General features: G+C 38.6%; 1 protein-coding gene and 1 long non-coding RNA gene across 4 annotated transcripts in view; one reads left to right on the top strand and one right to left on the bottom strand.

Moving 5' to 3' along the window:
* The window catches only part of LOC113024705 (glycine receptor subunit beta-like), a 79,097-nt gene that overhangs the window by 20,837 nt on the left and 31,403 nt on the right, over window positions 1–26,857 (bottom strand). The window contains exons 4-8 of the mRNA XM_026171984.2: window positions 18,623–18,690; window positions 17,973–18,199; window positions 14,857–14,939; window positions 2,326–2,463; window positions 1,225–1,377 (exon numbers count right to left, since the gene is read on the bottom strand). Of these exons, the coding sequence (XP_026027769.1) occupies window positions 1,225–1,377; window positions 2,326–2,463; window positions 14,857–14,939; window positions 17,973–18,199; window positions 18,623–18,690 (669 nt within the window). The remainder of the gene's footprint in view (window positions 1–1,224; window positions 1,378–2,325; window positions 2,464–14,856; window positions 14,940–17,972; window positions 18,200–18,622; window positions 18,691–26,857) is intronic.
* On the top strand, window positions 18,810–21,932 carry LOC145429241 (uncharacterized). Of its 3 annotated transcripts, none has more exons than XR_013909470.1 (5): window positions 18,810–19,097; window positions 19,552–19,587; window positions 19,964–20,116; window positions 20,478–20,565; window positions 21,152–21,932. It is a non-coding gene; the product is annotated as an uncharacterized LOC145429241 (long non-coding RNA). The 3 variants fall into 3 exon arrangements; XR_013909469.1 differs by having other exon boundaries at window positions 19,524–19,587; XR_013909468.1 differs by having other exon boundaries at window positions 18,810–19,587.

Here is a 26,857-nt window from a genome sequence, read left to right as displayed (position 1 = left end):
CCTCTGAGACATGCATCTTGTTATTAAATTTGTTGATGTCATGTCTTATTAATCCAATTACAATTCTGTAAAGGCCAGCATAGTCAGATTTGCTTTATATTTGCCCGAATTACATGCTATATATGCTGAAATAACCACATGTTCATAGCAATTGATTACTGAACTAGGTTTGATAAGTATTGCTTTACAGTAGCTTTGTGAAGGTGAAATGTAAGAAACAAAATATATGGCTCTACACAGATAAATGACAAATTTATCAGTTTGTCTTCCAGTAACAGTCGTAGCCACAACAAATAAGAATATGCTCATGTACACACAAAGATGCCATACCATTTCTCTATTCTAAAATCTGGATGGCAAGCTTTATGGAACTTAATGGGGTCCATTTTATATAAAGTAACATGAGATCAGGCATTGCTGGGGAGACTGGATTCAATCAGAACCGATAAAGCTGGGGAGACAGGTGAGACAAGTTTAGAAATGATCCTTGTGCATTAAGGTTAGACATAGACATTTAATCTACATCTGCTTTTCTTTCTTTTCAGTACATGGTACAGCTTTCTCCCATGCTCCTTGTTTCTCATGAAAACACAGCAAAAGGTTGACCCTTGGAGCTACTCTCACTGGAAAGACATGAGACCTCTACACTTTATATTTTAGTCAACTGAATCAACTTTAGATTTAATCAACAATAATCTTATGACTTTTGGTTAACTAAAACTATACTAAAAGTAAAAGAATTTAGGTGACAATATTAAACGAAAATCATCTGTCAAAATTAACAAACTCTTGACAAATGCTTTTCATAAACTTAGTGTTTTCATGAATTCAGCTGCTGTTTTCAAGAAACCTATTTCAAAGCTGAGATTTTAAAGGGAAGCACAGTAATAGAACGTAATTCATTGTCCCATTAATTGCACCAGTATGTATTGACAATGAACCAGCATGGTCAATGCAAGACCTAAGTGGAAATTAACAATTATTAAGTGATTTGTATGTTTTTTTTCCTTTGAGGTGTCCAACTGTCTTGAATAAAGAAGCAGCTGTGTTACCTGCAAACACAAATAATCAATGCCTGTATTGAAATTTAAGCATGAGGAGTCTTAGGCCAAACACTTCTCTGTATAGGGTACCCAGCACTGAAATGCAAACATTTGGTTACAGTTTACTTAAATGTAAAGTGATTCAAACAAAGAATGCAAAATGTGTTTTTGTGGTACTCACCTAGTGGCACCCTTGCAGCTGAGGCATCAGGGTTGATCCAGAATGACAACCAGGACAAAACAACAATCAACAGTGTTGGAGCGTAAACTCCCATCAAGTAAAAACCGACCTGCCGTCGCAACGTAAATATAACCTCGACACAGGTGTAGTATCCTGGAAACAGAGAATGATTAAATACTCAAACACACAGATCTTAAATAGATAAGATAAGCTGTTCATATTCAATATTTTCTGCATTACTTTGAGACAAACTATCTTATTTTCATTGTAGTTAATAATGGCAAATTATCTTTTTAGACAATCCCGACAATCAGACAACTCCTATGAGCAATCACTTGGTGACAACGCGAACAAAAAAACTCGCCTTTAACAGGAAGAAACTATTTAGGGGAGGGGAGAGTAGAAGTGACAAAAGACACACTAGAAGAGAGCGATAGAGTTTAATCACTGCTAATGAATAAAAATAATAATGGTCGATAAATGCACAGAACACGAAAATGAGGTGAGCGAAGAAGAAACAATCAATGAATCATGGGAAGCCCCAAGCAGCCTAAGCCTATTGCTGCGTAACTATGGGAGGATTCAGGCTCACCTGATCCAGAGTTGTCAAAAAGGAAAATTTTAAGCCTAATGTTGAAAGTAGAGAGGGAAGCTGGTTCTGCAGAAGAGGGGCCTGATAACTGAAGGCTCTTCCTCCCATTCTGCTTTGAGAAACTCGGGTAATTCTGCAGTCTGAGAGAAGTGGCCTACTGTGACAATATACTACTATTATTTATTTAAGATAAGATTGGACTTGATTATTTAAGACCTTATTTAAGAAGGATTTTAAATTCTATATTTAACAGGTAGCCTGAGAGTAAGCGATGGAATTAGGAGAAAATATCATCTCTCTTTCTAGTCCCTGTCAGTACTCTTGCTGCAGCATTCTAAACAAACTGAAGGCTTTACAAGAAGCTCTTAGAGTGACCTGATAATAACGGGTTACTATAGCCTAGCCTAGAAGTAATACATGCACAGACTAGTTTTTGCCTGCATAGTATAATAAAATTTCAATTTACAGAAATTGGACATAGTCTTTTAATTCAATTACAGATTACTAACCTGTTCCTTGGTAGTACTTTGTGCAGTTTCCATATTTTATATCCTCTTGCTTGATGTCAAACTGTGGGAGAGCAATCTCATCCATTTGAACTGGGTCAGACTGCCACATGAACACAAGATCACTGGTGGTGTAGCCAACTAAAACATAAAAATTAGAATCATAAATTTTACAGCATCAGCATAATAGACATAAAAAGTACACAATATAATACATAATATGAATAGTTTACATTTTGACTTCAATTTATTTTTTAATTTCTTTGTTTCAACTAATTTTGCCTTCTCCCACTGCAGTATACCATTAGATGAGTATGTTAAAATGGGGATAGCAGCCCCAAAATCTGCTGGAAGTAATTTAAAATCAAGATTCCAGAAGCTACTGGAAGAAGAACAGAGCTCTTTATATTACAGCACATGTGGTAGTTTTCATGAAATATAACATACAAAGTACTGAGCACTTGTTGGCCCCTTTGACTTCACTCTATGCTCCTAAACCATCTTGATTGGGCTTTGGTTTCTCTTCAGCACTGTAGCCAGGCTGACAAAAAATCAGAGCACTGTTGAGCCAACCATCCCTTTAACAGCTAGTAATGACTTCATGAACTTCTTCACAAATAAAATTTTAACCATTAGAGAAAAAAAAAGACTTATAATCATCTCACAGATGTAACATTATCTACAGCACCATTGATATTCATTTAGATTCTTTTTCTCTGATTGATCTTTCTGGGTTAACTTCAGTAATTCATTTCTCCAATCCATCTAATGTCTTTTAGACCCCATTCCTATAAGACTGCTCAGAGAACTCCTGCCATGAATTTAAGCTTCGATCTTAAATATAATCAATCTATCTCTAATATTCGGCTATGTACTACAGGCTTTCAAGCTGGCAGTAATTAAACTTAAAAAGCCATCTCTAGAGCCAGCAGTGTTAGCTAATTGTAGGCCAATCTCTAACCTTCCTTTCATATCAAACATCCTTGAAAGAGTAGTTGTCAAACAGCTAACAGATCATCTGCAGAGGAATGGCTTATTTGAAGGAATGGCTTCAGTCAGGTTTCAGAGCTCATCACAGCACAGAAACAGCTTTAGTGAAGGTTACAAATGATCTTCTTATGGCCTCTGACAGTGGACTCATCTCTGTGCTTGTCCTGCGAGACCTCAGTGCAGCGTTCGATGCTGTCGACCAAAATATCCTATTAGAGCGATTAGAGTACGCTGTCGGCATTACAGGTACCACACTGCAGTGGTTTGTGTCATATCTATCTAATAGACTTCATAGGTTTTCACTGCTATGCAGATAACACACAGCTTTATCCATCCATGATACAGGGACTAGAAAGAGAGAGCAGATTTCTCCAGTATTGGCTTGCCTTCATTGGCTTCCTGTTTAATCCAGAAGTTAATTCCAAATCCTGCTCCTCACACACAAGGTCTTAAATAATCAGGCCACATCTTATCTTAATGACCTTGTAGTACCATATCACCCTATTAGAGCACTTCGCTCTCGCTCTGCAGGCCTACTTGTTGTTCCTAGAGTATTTAAAAGTAGAATGGGAGGCAGAGCCTTCAGTTTTCAGGCCCCTCTTCTGTGGAACCAGCTTCTAGTTTGGATTCAGGAGACAGACACTATCTCTACTTTCAAGATTAGGCTTAAAACTTTCCTTTTTGCTAAAGCATATAGTTAGGGCTGGACCAGGTGACCCTGAATCCTCCCTTAGTTATGCTGCAATAGACTTAGGCTGCCGGGGATTCCCATGATGCATTGAGTTTTTCATTTCCAGTCACCTTTCTCACTCACTATGTGTTAACAGACCTCTCTGCACTCAATCACACTTGTTATTAATCTCTGTCTCTCTTCCACAGCATGTATTTATCCTGTTTTCCTTCTCTCACCCCAACCGGTTGCAGCAGATGGCCCCGCCCCTCCCTGAGCCTGGTTCTGCTGGAGGTTTCTTCCTGTTAAAAGGGAGTTTTTCCTTCCCAAAGTGTTTGCTCATAGGGGGTCATATGATTGTTGGGTTTTCCTCTGTATGTATTATTGTAGGGTCTACCTTACAATATAAAGCGCCTTGAGGCGACTGTTTGGTACTATATAAATAAAATTGAATTGAATTGAAAAAGATATGACCTAAGTATTTCGCTGAGTATTTCCAATACTTGGTCAGGTAAATAAAAACATGGAAAATTTAGCAAAACGACTATCAGTTGTTATTATATACTTTTGAAAAATGCATCAAAAATGTTTCAAACTGCACTAATACCAAGAACCAACACAGTTGCCCTGAATGGGAAAAAAAATGTGTTTCTTGTTTGCGTGTTTATTTTCTTGTTGTCTTTTCCTCATTCTTAGGCTACGTTCACACTGCAGGCAAAAGCACATCGAACACGACTTTTTTGACCGCATGCGACCCATATCCGATCATGGTATGACAGTTTGAACAGCACAAATCCGATATTTTTAAATCCGACCTGGGTCACTTTCGTATGTGGTACTGAATCCGATACAAATCTGATGTTTTAGAAAGCGACTGCTGTTTGTGTCACAGTTGCCGAGGCGAGCCGTGTGGTGTTGGAGGGAAAGAGGACCCAAAATGCAGGCAGTAGATTGATGATGCTAGTGACGTTTATTTCCAAGTGACGGAGTGACAGAACAGGCAGTGAGGCATGACAATTAACTGAAGAAACCTAGACTGGAAAAACTAAATAACAAACCAGAGATCATACAAAACGGGGTGAGGGGCAGAGAGACGCAAACAAGGAACAGAACACCATGAAACACAGACGAGCTGACAACGAGCACAGACCGACACCCACTATCTATGCACACACACAAGGTAATCAGGTAATCACGCACAGGAGGAAAGAACAGCTGATCCTAATACACAAAGACGACTGGAGGATACAAGCTGAACACAATGACAACACACACAGACCTTCAAAATAAAACAGGAAATCCAGAACACAAACAGGGCACAAGGGGAGGACACAGAATACCAAAATCGGAATAACTAGAAGAGAGGAAAATAATCATATAAAACCCAAAACGCTGGGTCAACGACCCAGCACCATGGCAGTTTCATGTCGCCTTTAAATCCGTCTTTTACATCACTGACACGAGACAGACACCAATTACCAGTGCCGGAGAAGCGCCCAATAAGACATCGTGAACGCTTCCTGGCCATCCAGTGTAGATGTCTGTGAAACTGTTGGGAAGACAATGTTGGAGATATGTGAACATTTTATTTGTACTGTATAATCTGCAGATTCTGACAGAAATCTGCAACTATCCTTTGAAGCACCGCTCCTCTCTTAAACAGCAACAAGGATCATTATTAGGCCATATGTAAATAACAAAATAACTTTATAACTTAAAGCAAAATTGGAAAACATAAAATCCGAAACAGTCAAACAATACTGTTTGGTCTGGGTCTAAACAGAGCGCGTTGTGTGTGATGTCTTCTTTTGCGCATGCGGGCCGCTTTGAGGGTTCACACTAGTGCGTTTGCTGTCACATTTTATTTGTAGTGTGAACAAGCAGACAAAAAAAATTGGATTTGATCAAAAAAATCAGAATTGGGCATTAAGACCTGGAGTGTGAACGTAGCCCTAGCTGCACAGCTGTGACTTGTGACTGAACCTTTTTTATCTGATTCTGGGTCAACAAGACTGAAGATGTTTTGCTGCTCAACAGAGCTCTTGTGTGGTTGATTTAAGAATGCTGGTCCAGTCAGCCAAGTGGTATTAGTGAACTGAGAGGCTTGGACACTTGATGTCCTGCATGTGGTCTTCTGCTGGAAATGCTCTTAGAATATTCATGCTGTTTGATACGATATTTTTAAGGCTTAAATAAGACTCTGCAAGAGAGGTTTGTGTTCCCTTAATCAGGCAAATGGCTTCCTCTTTAGTTGGTTCATTTGGAAACCAGACCCTCATCCACATTCTCACATTCTCCAAAGTGTTTGGAGTCTGGCCCCTGTTGCATTGTTGTTGTTGTGTATGTGTGGCTGGCAGCCGGGACACTGCAGCCGAGAAGTGTTGTAACAGCAACTGTGAAATAATAAAAAAGTAAATGCTGAAAAGCATGCAAACATTGCTGGGTCTGTCAGGGTTATGTTCCATCTATAGCTGGACTCATCACATTTTAATGCAGCTTTGCAGGTGTGGGCAAGATGTCCAGATGATGAGCAGCATCTGAAACAATTTTGTTGCTCTTTTAAGCAGGCCTTCTAATCTTCAGTTGTTTCCAATCTAAAGCCACAGCATTTCCTCAGTGGGTGAGGCTTGTAGTGGATGGGACAATATTTATCTGGTTCATCGTTAGCTGTTACCTTCTGATCTGCATCCGACTAGACATTAGTCTTTTGCATCGACACTGGTTTCCTGAATTTTACAGGCTTTAAGAAAAGCCTCTCTAGCTTGGGAAAATAGTTGCTTTGATGTACAAAGCTGGGATCATTCCTTGTCAAGACAAGGAATGATCCCAACTGCCACCAGGCAGATAAACTGAGTAAGGAAAGAGACGGGATGATAAGATATATGATACTCTTCCTTATACTTTGATCCTTGAGAAATCCATTTGTCCTGCAAGTTGCATGGCGGCTTCTGCACAATGGGGCTAATGCTGCAAGCAAGTCCAACTCTTAACTGGTGGTAAGGTTTAAATCCTTTATTGTGGTAAGGAAAGATGACGTTCATGATCTGTAGGTTTCTGGACAGTCATCAAATTGTGATAATTGTGACCGACCAGTTCTATATGTGCCACAGTTTTTGCCATGTCCATCACACCTGCACTGGATGCATACTCTTCATCAGGGGACTAGCTGCATATTGGTTTTCATTTGTTCATGGTGCAGTCAAAGCACTTAACATTCACAAGAGCACTTTCTTCCTCACTGATCTTCTTCTATGATTAAAGTGCTTACGCATATTCATACTCTGATGGATGCATCAGAGAGCAGCTTTGGTTAATATCTTGCAATATTTGGCATGCAGACTTGGGGGAGCCAGGGATCGATCCACCAAACATTTGATTCCAAACCTTCCAGTAGATGACCTGCTCTGCCTCCTGAGCCACAGCAGCCTGCGGCCTTTAATGTGTCTACCTGGGCAATGCAGCTGCTGCCTACTTTTCAAAATGCAGGGCATCTAAATTAGCCTCCAATCTTGCTTTGGAAACCTTGATGGCATTTTCCCTTTCTACAAATGTTTCACAAGCTCTTGCAGCTTCTGCCAATGCTCTTGCTCATGCCGCTTCAATACCCCCAGATGATTTTGATGAGCATTTAGAACCAGAATGTTTAGAGCTGATGCCTTATCTTTAATGCTCAGTGATTTCTTCAGTGAAGGGCTTCTCCAGCATGTCTTGTCCATGTTTACTGTTCACGTCAAAAAACTGCGATGTACAGGGTGGGCCATTTATATGGATACACCGTAATAACATGGGAATGGTTGGTGATATTAAAGTCCTGTTTGTGGCACATTAGTATATGTGAGGGGGCAAACTCCTCAAGATGGGTGGTGACCATGGTGGCCATTTAGAAGTCGGCCATCTTGGATACAACTTTTGTTTTCTCAATAGGAACAGGGCCATGTGACACATCAAACTTATTGGTAATGGCACAAGAAAAACAATGGTGTGCTTGTTTTCAACGTAACTTTATTCTTTCATGAGTTATTTACAAGTTTCTCTTTGTTCACAGCCATTTACATGTCGAAGAGGTTAACACGTGAGGAGCGGATCTAAATTGTGTTGATATCTGGTGAACGCAGTAACCGGGTCATTGCAGCAGATTTCAATGCAAGACACCCTACGAGACCACCCATCTCCCATGCTACAGTTAGCAAACTGCTTGCTAAGTTTCGTGAAACTGGTTCAGTGTTGGATTTGCCAAAATGTGGACGCAAGAAAAATATAACTAATGAAGAAACATCAGTGGCTGTCTTAGCTTCATTCAGCAAGAGCCCACAGTGTAGCACTCGCCGCACGTCACTGGAGAGTGGCATTAGTCAAACATCGTTTCGGCGGATATTGGCTACTCACAAATGGCACCCTTACAAACTCCAGCTACTGCAGCATCTCAACGAGGATGACCCAGATCGGCACACAGAATTTGCAGAATGGGCAAAACAAAAATTGGAACAGGACCCTCAGATCACGCAGAAGATTTTGTTCAGTGATGAGACAAACTTTTATGTAAATGGTGAAGTTAACAAACAAAACCACCGCTATTGGTCTGATACTAACCCACATTGGATGGATCCTCCAAGACTGTTGGAACAACAAAAGTGATGGTTTGGTGTGGTATATGGGGTACAACGATAGTGGGTCCATTCTTCATCAATGGAAACCTCAAGGCCACTGGATATTTGAAATTGCTACATGATGATGTGCTTCCCTCTTTGTGCACTGAAGCTGGCACGTTCCCTGAGTTCTTCCAGCAAGATGGTGCACCACCACATTATGGGTGCAAGGTCCGAGCATTCCTAAATGAACGGTTTCCTGGAAAGTGGATTGGTCGTCGTGGGCCAGTTGAAAAGTCTCCAAGGCCTCCCGATCTGACCCCCTTAGACTTTTATCTTTGGGGTCATCTGAAGGCAATTGTCTATGGTGTGAAGATACGAGATGTGCAGCACCTGAAACTACGGATATTGGGTGCCTGTGCTGGCATTTCTCCTGCAGTGTTGCTATCAGTGTGTGAAGAGTGGGAGAAGAGGGTTGCATTGACAATCCAACACAATGGGCAGCACATTGAACACATTTTATAAGTGGTCAGAAACTTGTAAATAACTCATGAAAGAATAAAGTTACGTTGAAAACAAGCACACCATTGGTTTTCTTGTGACATTACCAATAAGTTTGATGTGTCACATGGCCCTGTTCCTATTGAAAAAACAAAAGTTGTATCCAAGATGGCCGACTTCTAAATGGCCACCATGGTCACCACCCATCTTGAGGAGTTTGCCCCCTCACATATACTAATGTGCCACAAACAGGACTTTAATATCACCAACCATTCCCATGTTATTACGGTGTATCCATATAAATGGCCCACCCTGTAGTTTATTCAGCTCCATATCCATCTTTTCACTGTACTGCTCTCCTTGTGTCTGCATGTGTGCGTAGGTCCACAATTCAGTAGCAAGCCAAAGAATACAGGAGTCAGGATGTAGCATCCCAGCTCCCGATGCTTTATTTTACATTGCACCGCCACATACCATTAAATCAGAGTGAAACTAAAACATAAAAACAAAAGAATACTATAGTAAAGGGATTAATATAATGATATAGTACAACGCCATATGCATATGTTTGACAGTGCTTTAGCTATTTAGTAGGGGTGCAACGATACACAAAATTCACAGTTCGGTTCGATACTTTGGTGTCACGGTTTGATATTTTTTTGATACAAAAAAAAATGTTCATGCCTTTTTAATTTGTCATTTATTAAATTTTCACGGCACATTCCGCACCACATCTCTGTGCGTTCATCATTTGTTTGAAGCCAGCTCACCTCCTGCAACTACTTTTCTGAGAATACGTGCTTCTTTTGTGGTTCGGACTCCTGACATTTCTTTGGAGGTGGAGGAACATCACAGTAATTGCTTAAAGGAGCTTCTTCGACATCTTTAAGAGTTCTAAACAAATGTCTGTCCTCCTCCTGAAAATCTTATGTACGCAAACACGCGTTGCAACTTCTTATCTAGTGCGTGTTTTTTATTTTGACAGCGAATGCGCACCTGCGGACCACTTAATTGCAGCCCTTGTTATTTAGCTCGTCATATTGTAGCCACAGAAATTCTGTTGTCCATGAAACCATAAAGCTGCACTTTCTTTTTGCCTTATAGTCTGATTTGTCATAACTTTTCCGTTTTGTGCTAAGCTTTTCTTTGGCTGTCACTTCTTCACCCTGACCTGTCTTATTTGGCTCAGCAGAACTAAAATATATATCCTGCTGCTTTTACAGATGCACTCACATAAGCTCAGCGATTCTCTGCGCGATCAACCTCTCACATGCTTAAGCTTGCTGCGGGAGATTTCACTTGTCATGTTTGCATAGTAAGCTAATGATTGATGAGACGATGTCAGAGGAATTGGTGAGCAAATTATCGTCACTCACCAATCAGTGCTGTCGCTCTCTATACACAGTTCGTGTGATTGCAAAGTGAAAGCAAAAAACAAGTGCAAATTCAAACGCGATTTCAATATGTCACATATTGACAGTGGCTCACAGATGCCAATGACATAATTACCCAGCTACATTTCCAAAAGAATGCAAAAGCATTGACATATATTTTTCCTTCCTACGATAGGCCGACGGGCAGGTTAGAGATAGATTTTGGTAGCCCGACTGGAAAAATCGCTAGCCCCGGGACGTCGGGCAGGCAATTTTGTAAGCCCTGTATCTGATTGAGGAATCACTGATCTTTGGAAAAGAGAGTTTATTACAGAGAAATGGCTCTTTCCAAAATAAAAGCTATACTATACGCTTCTTCTGGGCTATATTCTCAGCAGCATATTAAACATATCAGGTCCCCATAAGGAGAATCATGTGCTAACGGCTGTCTAAATGACTCAAGTTTGTAGCATGCGTGCTTGTTGTTTTTGTCTGCTTCCACTTGTCTTTGCACTAGGATGATGTCGGCGTAAATGTGCAGTCATATTCGTTGTGTTCCCACTAGTGCTGTCAGCGTAAATCTTGTTGAAATGACGTTAACGCCACAACACGGCAAATCTCCATTAACGAGCTACCGCGGATCGCCCGTGCATGGGGCTGGACGGCCAACACGTTAATGAGCTAACTGCACTAACGCACTAGTTCCCACCCATGTAATTGAGCATTGCGTGGCACATCCAACATACTGTTTTACTTTAGTCCATGACACGCTTACCTTCAGGGTCATACGTCACATGAAAACCAAAATAGTTCCAAACGCCAGATCTGAATGAGGGTGGGGGAGGTTCAATTTGCCATGTTGCAAGGAGAGCTTAACTTCTGTCTCGCTAGCTTGCCCTGCGCTCAGTGAATCTGCGTTCGACTACTCTGCCTAGGCTGCACTGTCGAGCGCAGATCCACTGAGCGCTCAACACAGACAGCATCGTCAGAAGGAAAGTTGATAAAATAAATAAAAAATTTAGTAATGTTCGATACATATGCGTACCGAACCGAAAGCACTGTATCGAACGGTTCAATATCGATACGATTATCGTTGCACCCCTACTATTTAGCGTTAGCTGGTTAACAAGGAATGTTCCAGATTTATAACCATGTTCAAAGTTCCCCAATCACAGCCTTTGCATCAGAAATTTTGTTCTCTCATTAATTATTTCATTTAATTGTAGTTTTAATTTTAAAATATTGCAAACTTTCCAGGTCTTCTTCACATTCCTACAGAGTGCTGAAGTTTTGAAATGTATCATTAATTCTTATTTTTAATACCTTTTAAGTTGTCAAAGAGTAAATTGGCAGAGAGTTAGTAATTAAAATGCAATTTAGTAGCACGCTGTGTTCAACGCTGCTGATATATTTTTCGTCTCATCTCTACAGCATAGCTCTACTCACTTACCTTCCACTCCTCACCCCAATAAGTGAACAAAGCTGACCAAGTCGGTCAGAAGCAGCTATACCTATGGCTGCATCGGAGCTCTACACTGTAAAAACTGTGATTTGGGTTAATTAGTATCTAATAGGAAAGTAATAGTAACTATTAATCAGTAAAAACATGTATGTGTTGTTTTAATTAAATCTAAGAAAAATTAAACATTTTTGAGATGTTCAGTTATTTAAATTTACACAGTTTTGTTTGGGGTAAATTAAGCAATAGTTTGTTGAGCAGATTTAACAAAAATGTATGAGTACCGTGAAAAATGAAGAAATCTAATAGATTTAACTAATGAAAGCATTTTCATTTCAATCATTCTACACTTCTGCCTGTAGTCTGTTGTGCCACATGCAGGACACACACGCTTCAGCAGTGGATGATCTCCATTTTGTCCGAGGTAAGATTATCTGAATTTGTACGAATATACGACACGTTTTAAACAATAACGTATAGCAGTTTTGAGTAAAAGTTCTAAACAGTATGATACGTCAAAATTAGATTAATAATGACCACTGTAATGACAGTATTGTATTTTTACACAAAATGGCACGAAGTGGACTGCTAGCATAAGGTCACTTTCCAAGCTTTCGCAGCTGTGTTACTTAAGAGCTTTGACTAACCACGTTTTACCATATTAAAAAAATATATCAATTATGTATTTCGATGGGCTGTAACCTCCCTCATTTACTTTTAAAATTTTATGAAAAAGTTTTGCACTCAGCAGTGAGTGATGTAATTAAAATCATTTGTGCGGGATTTTGTCAGTCACGGTTTTTCAAAGCTTTTGTCTCCACGCAGTGTTTTTCAGTTGTGGTAATTAAGCTAAAGTGGCTCAGTCCAGCAAAATAACTGGTTTTCATTTTCATGCTGTCGGAGCCCTGTGAATTTAGTGCAGGCACAGCTCACATAGAGGGATAATGCAAGTTTCCAGTTAAACTTGGTTGGTGTATCAGTGAGACCCATGCTCAGTCACAATGTAACGATCTTCAAGACAAAGGTACATTCAGGAAATAATATAGTAATACGTGTTTAATCTGACATAAGTCTTTCATAATTTCTATGTTTAACACCCAATGGTGTTTGGATACAGAGATGACCTTGTGTAGATTAAAAGGACATCTTTTCAAATATGGGAAGATATATACGTATATAAATACACAAATAGTGTTATTTCATGTCATGATCTGTCACCAAATCGGTACAGAAAATAGAGTCTATTCCCTTTTTAATCTAATAAAGAGTTTCATTGTTTTATATGTGAATCTCACCTTTAAAAATTTTAGTATTAATTCAAATTTGTCTTTAACAATTTGTGTGTGTAAAATTTTTTACTTTGGAGAGTGCGATTGTTATTAATGTTGTGTTCTTTTCAGTTGTTGGAAGATCCCTCAACTTAAATTCAGCTGATCAGTATGTAGACTATGCATTTTGAATAGGTTTTGATGGATGATTGTATTGAATTAAACTACCAGTTTTGAAATTGAAGCAGCAGAAAATGACAAAGTTGACCCTACTTAATCTAACTTAACTCTGTCCATTTACATTTTATTCTAGGTTGAACGAGATAAAGCTCCATGTAATCACTGATGACCAAACGGAGAAGTTGGTTCTTCCATCAGGGATCCCACCAACAGTAGAGGAGCTGCAAGGTGTTGTGAAGGATACCTTTGGGATTTCAAACAACTTAAGTCTTCAGTATTTTAAACCAAAATTTCAGGACTACTTCACTATTCGCAGAAGTGACCAGATAAAAGACAAAGACACTGTGAAGGTTGTTGGCATCACCCTGGTCATCCTGCCAGTTTTCGGCAGCCCCTCTGATCAACTGACTATGACTCATCATCCAATCCAGTTGTATCCAATGCAGACTCTGCTGCAACCACAATCTCTCAGGACACCATTATTCTCAAAAGGCAGAAGTTCACAGAACGTTGTGAGCCCTGGCCAAAGCTGTTCCCCATTCCACAGTCTGCACATGAAACTGAAATGTAACTGGAAAGAGCCACCGAGGAGTATAAAAAGAATGGAAATCTTCTGCCCACCTCCAAAGTAAAGACTGACATTCTCGAGAAGTTGGCTGAAACTGTATTTTCAATTATGGCCTATTCTTCCTATTATTTTGGGGCAAGCACTAGTGAAGAATTTCAGTGCATACAATCTAAATTAATCAGAAAAATATTATATTATAAATTTTGTATATGTTTTAAATTCCACAATAAAAACAATTACTGTTTGAATGTTGTCTTTGCGAAATTGATTCATTTTACTCAGAAAAGAAGTTAAATTAATTTGATTTTCTCTTACTATTCAGTCATTAATTATAATGTTTAATTGGAAAATTAGTGAATCCAATTAGAGTTTTAATTAAAAACAAAAAGTTTTAATTTTTTTGTAATGGATATTTTAGTCATTTTTACTAAACCTTTGCCAGATCGTTAGTAAATTCAAAGTAATTTTTCTCAGAGATTCATTTCAAATGAACTAATTTTTTGTTACAATTAGGCAATTTTAACCTTCAATTTGAGATTTTGTCCCTAAATTCAACACATATTTAAAAGACAATGTCAATAATATCTATTATTGTTTTTTGTTGAAATTTAATTAACATTTTATCTAAATTTTACATAAATCACTTGAAATTAAAATCTACTTAAGTAAATTAAGTGTCACTTTGTTGCCATAGGTTTTTTAAGTAACCTCTTGTCACAGTTTTTACAGTGTAGTTCCTCTTATAGTATATTTAGTTTTTTGTATTCAGACAGAAAAACTTCAGATGGTTAATGAACTCGAGGAGTAATGGTGGACAAGCAGAGGAAGACAGCCATAGATGTAGCTATAACAAGTGTCAGCAACATCAGCTGGAAGGAAGGCGAGAAGCTCAAGAAATAACAAGGGCGGAGAGAGCAGCTAGATCAGGAATATACTCACAACTCTCCAGCTGCATCTTGCATAGCTGTGTGTCCATTGGGAAAAGCGTAAGATCCAAGGGACAAGACAGTGTCACCGACAGCCTGCATGTGTAAACGGAAAACACACAACAGGCTCAACAGGACAAAGAAAAAATTGCCCTATTACTGTATAATCCTTTTTTAAAAATAAGTTAATTTACCAGCTTTTTATGTTAACAACACATCCTAAACTCTTTCTTACTTATTCCAGAGATATGTAGAGCGAGATAGCAAAATTACAATTCTATGAAAAATAATATTTAATATGTTATCTAATAATAACACAAATAAAACATAACATTTTACACAAGTTGTTAGGTGGAAATTTTCTCAAGTATGAAGAAAAATGTCCTCATGTGTTGCTCTGCCCCTCTTTCCCCTCCACTTTGTGTTCGAACATCCATACTGCCTAAACAAATTTCACAAAAAAACAAAGGTTCTTAGAGTTTTAATTAAAACTTAAAACTTAAAATTAAATTAAAGCTTAATAGCTTATTAATAGCTATTAATATCAATAAACACATACAAAAATTGACTTTTGAACAAAAATGTTCTATGGAGAGATTCGTTTTGTAAAGGAAATTACATTGTGATTTTTATCAGTGCTAAAACATTTTGTGGCTTGTAAAAAATTCCCCTCTCTCACAGTATTCATCCTTCAAACTCGGGTCCTCTACCAGATGCCTGGGAGCTTGAGGGTCCTGCTCAGTATCTTAGCTGTTCCTCGGACTCCACTCTTCTGGACAGAGATCTCAGATTTTATTCCTGGGATCTGCTGGAGCCAGTCGCCTAGCTTGGGGGTCATTGAGTGCTGCAATTACCACTGGGACTACTGTTACCTTCATCCTCCACATCTTGTTGAGCTCTTCTCTGAGCCCTTGGTATTTCTCCAGCTTCTCGTGTTTCTTCTTCCTGATGTTGCTGTCATTTGGTATCACTTCATCTATCACTACAGCCGTCTTCCTCTGCTTGTCCACCACTACTATAACTAGTTGGATAGCCATCCCATTTTGTCCGTCTGTATCTGGAAGTCCCACAGGATCTTAGCACAGTCATTCTCTACCACCCTTGACCTCTCCCATTTTGACCCCGGGACTTCCAGGTCATAGTCGACACAGATGTTTCTGTATACTATGCCGGCCACTTGGTTGTGGTGTTCCATGTATGCCCTGCCTGCCAGCATCTTGCACCATATGTGCTGGATTGTCTCAGGGGCATCTTTACACAGTTTGCACTTGGGGTCTTGCCTGGTGTGGTAGATGGGTCTTGTGGTCAGAGCTTGTTTTTGTGCTGCCATGATTAGTGCCTCTATGCTATCTTTCAGTCCAGCTTTATCCAGTCACCGGTAGGACTTCTGGATGTCAGCCGCTTCCTCTATCTGCCGGTGGTACATACCGTGCAGGGGCTTGTTCTTTTATGATGGTTCCTCCTCTTCCTCGGGTTTCTGCTGCCTGAGGTATTCACTGAGCACACGGTCGGTTGGGGCCATCTTCCTGATGTACTCATGGATGTGCATTGTCTCATCCTGGACCGTGGTACTGACACTCACCAGTCCCTGGTGCCTGACCCTCTGTGGGTTCTGGGTGGATGGGACTGGCCCCACATGGTGCTGAGGCAGGTTATTGGTCCGTAGCTGGAGGGGACCTGGGGGTCTCTGGGGATCAGAACTGTCTGGCCTTAAGTTAGCCATTCTGGGTGTCTCTCATTTACTAGCAGCTGGTTCATTTATGCTGCAAGACACGCATGCAGTGCAGTCAGCTTCTTCAGTCAGTAGGCATGAACCATGTCAGGACCTATTGCTGACCAACTCTTATCTCTCTAGTGTACCTCTTCAAGCAGCTGACCAAGGCTGTGAGTCTTTGCTTGACAGTTTCCAAGGCCTCAGATATGGACAGCTTGCTGTACTTCTTAAGCACCTTCTTCACTGCCCATTTGTGCAGCTCCGATAGTTGGCTTACTTCCCTCCATGCTACCTTGATCTTAGCCTCTAGTCATCTTCTCCATGGAGGGTACTGCTCCTTGTGGCTGCTCAACTTGTAGCCAAGCATCTCACTGATTACTGCTGCCGTAGTGTAGATCAACTTGTTAGTCTCTGTAATGGCGGCGGTAGGTATAGTCAGTAGTGCTGCATTTACATCATCTAGTAGACCTTCAGAGGGCACCTCACATAATCTTGGTAACCGGCTACAGTAGCGAGCTCCTCTCGCACTCAACGATCCTTCTTCCATCACAGTTGGGGCTTTGTACTCAATCCCGGGTGGGGGTGAAGATATCTCCCCCCTGACCTGTCATCTGTGATTTATATTTACAGAGACAATACTCCACAGCATGTGCTCCTATATTAGAAACATACTATAACCCTGCAGTTACACACATGTTGTCAGCACACTGACAACATGTGTGTAGTGCTATACTATTCAATGAAGCCTAATCACTCTTTTTCCCAAATGTGAGAAAAATAAAATATTCATATTTTGCATGATCTAATTTAAATTCAAAAAACCTGTCACACAGACAAGATTAAAGTCACTTCTATGAATCAATAATTTCTCCATGACCCTCAGAGAAAGACAAAAACTTTAAACTGTCTCTAAAGTCTGCAGACTCTGCTACAAACTGAGGTCAGTGGGCTTTTCTGAAAATTATAACTTTATTTTCCAGACAACTGATTAGTTCTGCATGTATTAATGACTTCTATGACACTGTTCCAGGTCACTTTGGGTGTACAACGAACGGGTACTCATGAGAGCTTTCAAGAGAAACAAAGCTTTCTTGCTCCCCTTAAGTGTTTGCACCCTCTTGATTTACACACTACAAGCCACCTTTTCATGCACCATACTAACATGTTAACTTTTTGTAGGGCTAAATATGTATGGCTGAGGCTCATGAGAATCACTCACTTTTTTTAAGAGACCAAAATGTGATTTCTTAAACATAAGTCATGACAGGATAATCACAGTGATTGTCCAATTCATGGCAATCCATTCAGAAGTTATTTTCTTCAGAATATTAAAAGGTATTCATTGTTTAAAAAGAATGAGGCAAAAAATGGATTATGGGTCCCATAGATTGATTAAAACAGATTTAAAAGCACACCTCATGCTGATCAGGACGTCTCCATTCCTGAAGATGAAGAGCAGTATATTGTCTTGTGTGACATCATGAAAGTTTGCATTTTTTTCATTTGCAAAGAAAAGATCTGGTTTCCATAAACACTGGAACATTTTGGGATCAACAGTTAGTGCTTCACTCTTATAATCTGTAGGAAGCTGTAGACGAGGGTCATTCCATCTTTGTCGAAGAAATATATTTACTCTGTAGTCCTGCAAAGACAAATATTGTATTAATAATTTGCACTACATCAACTCCTACTTGTTATGGCTAATATTTAAAATGAAACATATTGTGAAACTTTTCTTTTTTTTATTCTGCTATTTTTCTTAAGTCTGGTCATACTTGTGCAATCCTATTTTTTTTCCATATGTCGCCAATAAACAGCTGTATCCTGAGTCAGGCTAAAACAGTAACATGTAGCAAGTGTCTCCTCAATTCTTCAGTATTAATAATACTAATGTAGTTATGGTGATTCATTCATTTAACAGAATACAGTGAATGACTATCATTAATGCAATGCGTATTTGTAAAAATATACAATCTGCATCTTTATCTTATCTGCATCTCTCCAACATTTAGTAGTTTGAGCCAAATTCCATTAATCTAATATGCATTGTTTGTAGCTGTATTACCATAGTCGTCTCCTGGATAGACCCAAAGCTGTTAATGAAGATGTTCACTCTGGACTCAACTGGGATACCTGAGATATAGACACAAGGACACAAAGCAATATAAAGTAAGATGATTCTATAAGAAGGGAGTGCATACTGAATAAATTAGTAAACATGCTTTTACTGGTCAGCAAGTTACCCCATGCACTGAAAAAAAGGGACTGGCCATCTCTTGGATTTATGTAAGCATCTTGCATGTATTTAACACAATTGCCTCATGTTTTAAAGATAAATGTAACTATATAGTGTAAAAACTACATGATATGCAGAAAGGGTGTATTAAATTGTTCATATCATGTTCAGGTGAAGTAAGTCAATAAGATAGCAACGTTAAATCTCGTGAAACCACGCGTGATTTCATCTCGCGGGCTTTGGATCGTGGTTTAAAAAATGCATCCATCTCAGTCAAGTCGAGCAGCCAACTCTACGTTTTTTGGTATGTCTTGATTTTTTGAATTAATATTTACCATATTTCAGCCAAATGTAGTTAAACGTCTAAAGTGCCGCCATGTAACATGCTAAAAAAGAGCCGTTAGCTTATTTGCTGTTTTATCTGTTATCAAAGAATTGGCGCTTTTTCATTTGAATTTGTCTTTGGCACAAGAGCCGTAATATCACATTAAACCTAATTACGAGGCACTCATAACATAATTTGGTTTTCTGTGTGAATAGATTTGTCAACTGACTCTTCAGTTACATTGTGTATTTACTGCACCGTGGTGTTAGTGAGATTTTGGACATTGAACAGCTTTAGCTAATATCATCAGCGGTATTATGCTAGCTTACATCCCTACCCCTCCTGCCCTCACCTGCTGTCCTTTTGTTTTTGTTTTTGTTTTTGTTTTTGTTGATGCACATTGAGAGACCACATCTATTCTGCATTTCACCAGGAGTCAGCTGATGGATTGTGGGTTCAAGGTGTTATGGTAAGAAAGTATATTCTATTTTCGCTTAAGGTTTCTGTAACTTAATTATAATAGGTTTTTTATAATTATTAGGTGCATGCATACTCAAATAGACCACCCTATTAATACAACTGAGAAATCCAAAATCTGCCATAGGTTTAACTTATACCTGTATGTATTGTCAGAAAGGTGATTACTGGACTCACATTAATGCACACTTGAACTAAAATGAGGTTGTAACTTGTGGGTTCTTGGGTTGCAAATCAGAAATAAACATCTTTGGATTTTTTTAATCCCATAAGATCTGGAAACACAGTTTTTATTCAACAAAACATTACTGATTATTAACCAAGCACAGTGCCTGCTGTTATTTCAAAATAATTTTATGTCATTTCAGATGAAATGCAGCATTCCAGTGCATCCCAACCATGCCTTTACAGTCAAGGTTTCTGACGGAGCTGAGTTTCTCTCTGACAGTCTGCTGAAAGTGTTTGCAAAGTGATCGGGGGAACAGGGCACAAAGCTAAAGGATGTAGCTGCCATGATGACAGTAAGAACTTTAAAATTCTTTAACTACAAAGTGTATATGTATTGCATTAGGTCAGTAAAAGATTTTTATGCTGCATCCATTGAAACAGTCAACTATTACCTGTGAGTACTGATTCCACCGAAAGGATGCCATAATTTTCGTCATGCATTTACTGGCCCACTGAGAAAAATTGATCTTTTTAAAAAAATAAATGTTCTGGAAACTATATATCCATAAAGTTGATGTCAAACAGGAACTTTTGATATTGCTTTGTAGATGCTGGTGTTGCATGTTGACTGGTTTAAGTTTTGGTCTGGGATCATTTTCTTCTGTGCTACTGAAAAGTTCACAAATCTCTGTTTTCTTTGTTATAATACTTTAGGATGACATTAATGCTCAAAGGGAGTCTCATCAAAGTGCTCCGCATCTGTGTGAAAGACAATTGCAACATCTTGGTGCAGGAGTTCATGGTGAGTGTTTTATGAGTAGATTGTGGCTTTGCAACATTTAAAAATGCATTTAGTTATCCACTTGATCCTCATTGGACCAGTTAGGACCAGTAGTCCTCTTTAATAATTTGAAGTTCACATGAGGCCTGGTAGTGAACTCAGCCGCCGGCCCTTGAGGCCCCACCCCTGTATTAGGGGTCACATCAGTGTGAAAAAACTTTAAATTTGTCATTCTAGTGAACAAAGGAAAATCCCACCAATATTTACATTAGCTTTTGTTTGAAAAAAAAAAAAAAAAGACCAACAGCTAACCAAATTGTGGGGCTGAAAGTCTAAATTCTAACATCTTCTGAGTGACAAAACCTGGATTTCTGATGGGCCGGTGTCTTTCTAAGAAAAACTAATGTAAAGCATTTGAAATTATGTTTTTCACCCTCTCTTAGAAACTCTGTTAGACCATGAATGGCAGCATGGCAGGCCACTCTTTGGCTATAGCTATTTACTATGTTGCTTGCATTGGTTTAAATTACTCTAACATTAGAACTGGTAGATTCAAAAGAGATGAGTTTAAAAAGGAATCTTAAAGAAATGTTTTGTGTTTAACCAGGACTTGACTGAGGCCACTGCACAGATTGAGAAAACCACAATGAACATCTGTCTCCAGAGGATGCACCAGGCAATGACTTTTCTGACGTTGGCATCATCATCGAGGGTATAGTAGTTCTTCAAGATCTGGATAACGTGACCTTTGCAGTAGCCATGCTGTTTGGACCTTTTTTATTCCTTCAATATGAGTTACCCATCACAACTCTGCTACACTTTTGAGGTGATTCAAAGGGTGGTAATGGAGTTGGAAGCAACTCAGCTCTCAAGAAAAGCTCACAACTAAGACAAAACTGCTCCTGCAACGAAGCTCACTGTTATGCATGTGAGGTGACCAGCTCTAGGTGAGAAGACATTTAAATCTCACACTTGTTCTGCTGCATTTTTGAAGCTCAATTCCAGGAACAGATCGCAGGGTTCATTTTTATATACACTGCAACTGCCATGAGGACGAGCCGTTTTTTTGTTGTTGTTGTTGTTTGTTTTTCCTTTTGCTCTGTACAAGTTCTCTGTCTGTTTGGCAGCATTTTTAAATTTCTCTTTGTATTTTTTCTTTCTTTTACTAGTGAAGAGATGTAGCATGAACAGTTATGCAGTCTAAATATCCCATATGGGCCGTGTGAAATGGTATTTTCAGTTTCATTCAGTTGAAGTAAGGAACGTTGAATATTTCTAAGTGTGCTGTTTTGAACCAAGATGTCACAGTATGATCAGTGCCGTAATTTTTGACAGTCACTGTATCAATGTTATTTTTGCATCTCTTGAATAAAGGTTTTGACCTGCAAGTGCTAATTTCTTTAGTTATTGGGGTAAAATGGGTAATGTTAATAGGAAGGTGTTTGCCAATTCAGTAACCTAATTTAATGTTAATGGAAACTAACATTACCTCAAATTGTTTAGTTATAATTGTTGTTTAACTGAATCTTGACGTTAGAGGCCTTAAATAGAATGTTTTGTATTGTTCTTTCCCAACATTTTTCAAAAGAAAGAGTCTAATTTCTTTGCTGTGATTGATTCCAGAGAACACGGAAGAACTGACATTATTTAACTGTTGGTTTATATAGATTCAGTAGTGGAGTAATGTCAGTTTAATTCTTTACCTACTGTCAATGCAGTGAAATTAGACATTTTGTTTTGAAAGGTTACTGGTGGATGCCAGCAACCATCTTGGAAGAGAACAATATAATCTGTTATAAGGCCTCCATTTGAAAATTGTGTATTTGATACTAGAATATAATAGCAAAATGTAATTTGAAGATAACATGTAGTATTTAAGTGACCAAGTAGTATTGGGTAAAAGTTATTGAATGGTGTTGGGATAAAGTGAGAAAATTGTGAAGGATTAAAATATTTCAAGAGCTCAAATTACTTCATCAAAACATGTTTAAGTCACATTTTATCAACACAAATTGCACAGGTTTATTGAACATGAATAAATTGTGTTAATTTAACTCAATTGTTTAAGTTGCTGCCAAAGCAAAACATCTGTGTGCAACAAATGTCCACCATTGAATTAAGTAAATCCAACAACATATTTTTTTCAGTGTGTGATCATGCAAACACAGGTAAACACAAAACAAAACAAAAAAACTGTGCATTTTTATAACTTTAAAAAATGATTTTTTTGTCTTTTGCATTGGTACCAAACAGTACACACTGGAATTTTACATAAGATTCAGCCTTTTTTGAAATAAGAAGACACAGCACAGCAATAAATACCCAGCCAGCTGTCAGCTAACAGTCCCTCCTCCTTCCCTTTGGGCTTATCTATTTTCTACTACAAGCACACCCCTTTCACTCAATTGTGGTGACACTTAAAAAAAAAAAAAAAAAAAAGCCTCAGTATTATTGTGAAGTCTTTGCCTTATAATATAAAGCCCATTGAGGCCACTGTTTTGATTTGGTGCTAAATAAATAAAACTGAACTGAATTTCACATTGATATGAAAGCTTTCATTGTAAACCTCTTCACCCATTAAAAAATGAAAATTTAACAATAAATGAAGTCAGTTTGACAATTCAGACATTTTATACTGCTAAACTACACCAAAACTATTTCCAGTAAACAGTTCTTCATGTAGCCATTTCAATCCAATCCAATAAATGCATACAATTCATAGAAAAATAATATTCTTGTACACAAGCTTTCACATGTATCTCAAACAGATGTTGTTTGGGATCTGGTTTCTGAGAGTGGTAGAACAAATTTTTTCATTTAGCATTATGAGACTTATGAGTATGTCCTTCATTTTTTCTGTTAGGTTGCAGCTTAATATTTTCACTAATTCTCTAGATTTATTTAAACTGTTATATTGTGTATAAAGTCTTAAGTGACCTATAATTTCTCTATAATATTTCTCTGCACTGCATGAGTGTCTGTGTATATATATGTATGTATTAGGGCTGCACGATTTTGCATAAAATGAGAATCACGATTTTTTGGCTTAGAATTGAGATCACGATTTTCTTTTCCAGTATAAATATTTATTGCACTTATTAACTGCACATCAACTTCGTAACAGTTGAGACTGAACATAAAAACAACAAATGTCTCACATTTTGTTGTTGCCGCAAAATGTTGTACTGCTTGAAATTCCGTCTCCACCGTTGCTCGACACTGCGTGTATAGAGCAGGTGGTGCAACAATAGAAAAATAGTTGCGGGACGGCACTGTGTAGCATTTAGAATAGAATAGAATAGAATTCATCTTTATTGTCATTGCAGGTACAGGGCAACGAAATGCAGTTTGCATCCATCCAGAAGTGCTTTAGTGATATAGATATATTACAATATATATTAGCAATAATATAGATATGTAAATATATTACAGAAATGGGTCTATTATGGTATGTTATAATGTACACAGTATGAAGTATGTTGTGAATATTTTATAACTATAAGTATGTACAGGCTGTAGTGAGTACAAGCTATGTACAGGCTATGAACAGGATATAAATATGAAAAACTATACAGAATATGAAATAAATAACTTTACAGAAATCTGAGATATACAGTTATACAGAAATGGGAACTATGCAAGTTGTAAACAGTTGTAGGGTTAAAAATTATCGAATGTACAGAATGATTATTTACACAGAGCTATACAGTAGTGCAGTTAAGATAAGTGAGATATAATTCCTAGAGAGGCTATATAAAGTGCTAGTGGTTGTGAGTGGTGGTTCAGTCCATGTTATTATTGTGTGTTTGAGGGTACAGTTGTCCATTGTGGGTGTGTGTCTGTCCAGTCCATGTGTTAACGTGGGTCAGATGTCAGGAGGCAGAGTTCAGGAGTCTGACAGCTGTGGGGAAGAAGCTGTTCCGGTACCTGGTGGTCTTAGTCCGGAGGCTCCTGTAGCGCCTCCCAGAGGGCAGGAGGGTGAAGAGTCCATGTGATGGGTGACTGGTGTCTTTGATGATTTTCCCAGCCCTTTTCAGACACCGCTTCCTGTAGATGTCTTTTATGGCATGAAGTGGTGCTCCGGCGATGCGCTGGGCAGTTTTCACGACCCTCTGCAACGCCTTCCGGTCCGAGGCAGAGCAGTTCCCGTACCAGACTGTTATACAGTTGGTCAGGATGCTCTCGATGGTGCAACGATAGAAGTTCACCAGGATGTCTGAGGACAGGTGGTTCTTCCTCAGAGTCCGGTGTTGTCTAGGGTGTTGATCATTTTCCTAAATCCCTCGTTTTGCACAGTGTTGATGGGAGCCATATCTTTGGTCAGGTGATAAGTGATAGCCTCCGTAATTTCTTTGTGCCTGTGGGAGGTCGACGGGTAAAGGGAAGCGCTGTATAAGGTTCCCGTTATTGATGTTTGGGTGGTTGACCGGGACGGATTTTCTCCTGTCACTTTCTCGTCATCCCTGACGTGCTCTCCGTTGTTTTTTCCTGCTAATTTTAGCATCACACGGCACAGCTTCTGTGTCACGTGGTATAAGGCTCCGTCCTTGTCATTTGTTGAGCAGGAAGAGTGAGCGCTTGTTTTCATGCAGAGTACGTCCCGGATCAAAATGCGGTACAATGGTCGTCGTCGTCTTTTTTTTTTTTTTTTTTAATCGTTGTCATTTGGAAATGAGATCGCACATAAGTATGAATCGAGATCGCGATTTTCTAACGATTAATCGTGCAGCCCTAGTATGTATGCATGTATGTATGTATGTATATATATATATATATATATATATATATATATATATATATATATATATGTGTGTGTGTGTGTGTGTGTGTGTGTGTGTGTGTGTGTGTGTGTGTATTATTTGTTCATGCAATTTGTACTAATCTCTTGCACAATCTCAGTCACACTTTTACCTCTTTAACTTAAAAAATAAAAATTAGGTTATCATTCTCAGGGGGAGAAGCAAACAAAACACAACCCACATGTATTTAATGAAATTGGCAGACTTAACAATAGCAATTATGATGGACATGTACACATGTGCATACTAATGTACTCATATAAAACTATTTGTATTATAAACCAATAAACTTTTTCACTAAAAATTGTGTTTGAAAACACCCATCTCCCTGAAAACACCCATCTCCCTGTGCAGTAAGTAATACGTGAGAGGTATATGTAGTACTTAGTACTATAGTGTTATAATGATCACTTTTAGTATTATTGCATTAGTTGGCATATGTCAGCCCATCAGTTATTAGACCACAAATAATATCCCTGCAAAAACCTAATCTGCAAATCTTTAGTAACTCACTGTTATTCTGATTAACCATTTCCACTAAAGAAACAGAGCAAAACATTCCAGAGCAACCTGTGGCTGGTTTTTAAGTGTATGTTGAACAAGGCTCCCTCCCATTAACTCTGTCACCACCAGTGTTGGTCAAGTTACTTGAAAAGAGTAATCAGTAACTAATTACTGATTACCTCCCCAAAAAAATAATCCCATTACTTTACTGATTACTTATTTTCAAAAGTAATTAGTTACTTTTTAAAACATGATTGACACCCTAAATAGGTGATAAAGCAATAGATCTTTCAGCCCAATTCTACTTTTTCTGCATAATCCTTCATATAAAATGTAATCAAATAAAAATATCTCATTTTAAAACTTGTTTTATTAGTTTTAATCTTTTAACTTTATGCATCAAGCAAACATTATAAGCAACATTCTCTGACTGGAAGAAATTTGTTTAACATTTAAACCTATTTTCTACACATTCCAGCACATAAAATAAAATATTTTTTGTGTTTACCCTCACTCTTTCAAATAGATGCATGTAAAATAAATAAAATCAAAGACTGAGCGGTCCTGTTGCTCTATTTTCACCTGTATAGCAGGAGTGGGGCAGGCGGAGGCCGCAGCGGTCAGTGGAATGATACGGCAGTTTCTCTGTGAATTTCACATTCCAGTGGCAGCGTATTTGGTGCTTGCTTGGAAGTTTAGGGGTTTTTTTCGCTGTAAAAAGAAGTTTTCTTCCCACGCAGTGAGCAGCGGACGCTAATGTTTTTGTCACTTTTTACGGAATCAAACTCAAAGTAAGGTCAGTACTTCCACACTTTAAATGTTGCACACTCATACTCTCTCCCGCTCTTGTTATATTATCCATTTTTGATCTGCACACAGCTGTTGCCACGAACGTTGCACTCGCTTACCTCATTGACATGAGACACTCTCGCAAAAAAATCACGGTTTTAGTAACGCAGTAACGCAGCGTGCTTACGGGAAAGTAACAGTAATCTAATTACCTTTTTTGC

This window comes from Astatotilapia calliptera, chromosome 6 (genome assembly GCF_964374335.1).
Source record: "Astatotilapia calliptera chromosome 6, fAstCal68.1, whole genome shotgun sequence".
Classification (NCBI taxonomy): domain Eukaryota; kingdom Metazoa; phylum Chordata; class Actinopteri; order Cichliformes; family Cichlidae; genus Astatotilapia; species Astatotilapia calliptera.
Note: the sequence above shows the minus strand (reverse complement) of the source record. Positions and strands in the feature narration are given on the sequence as shown.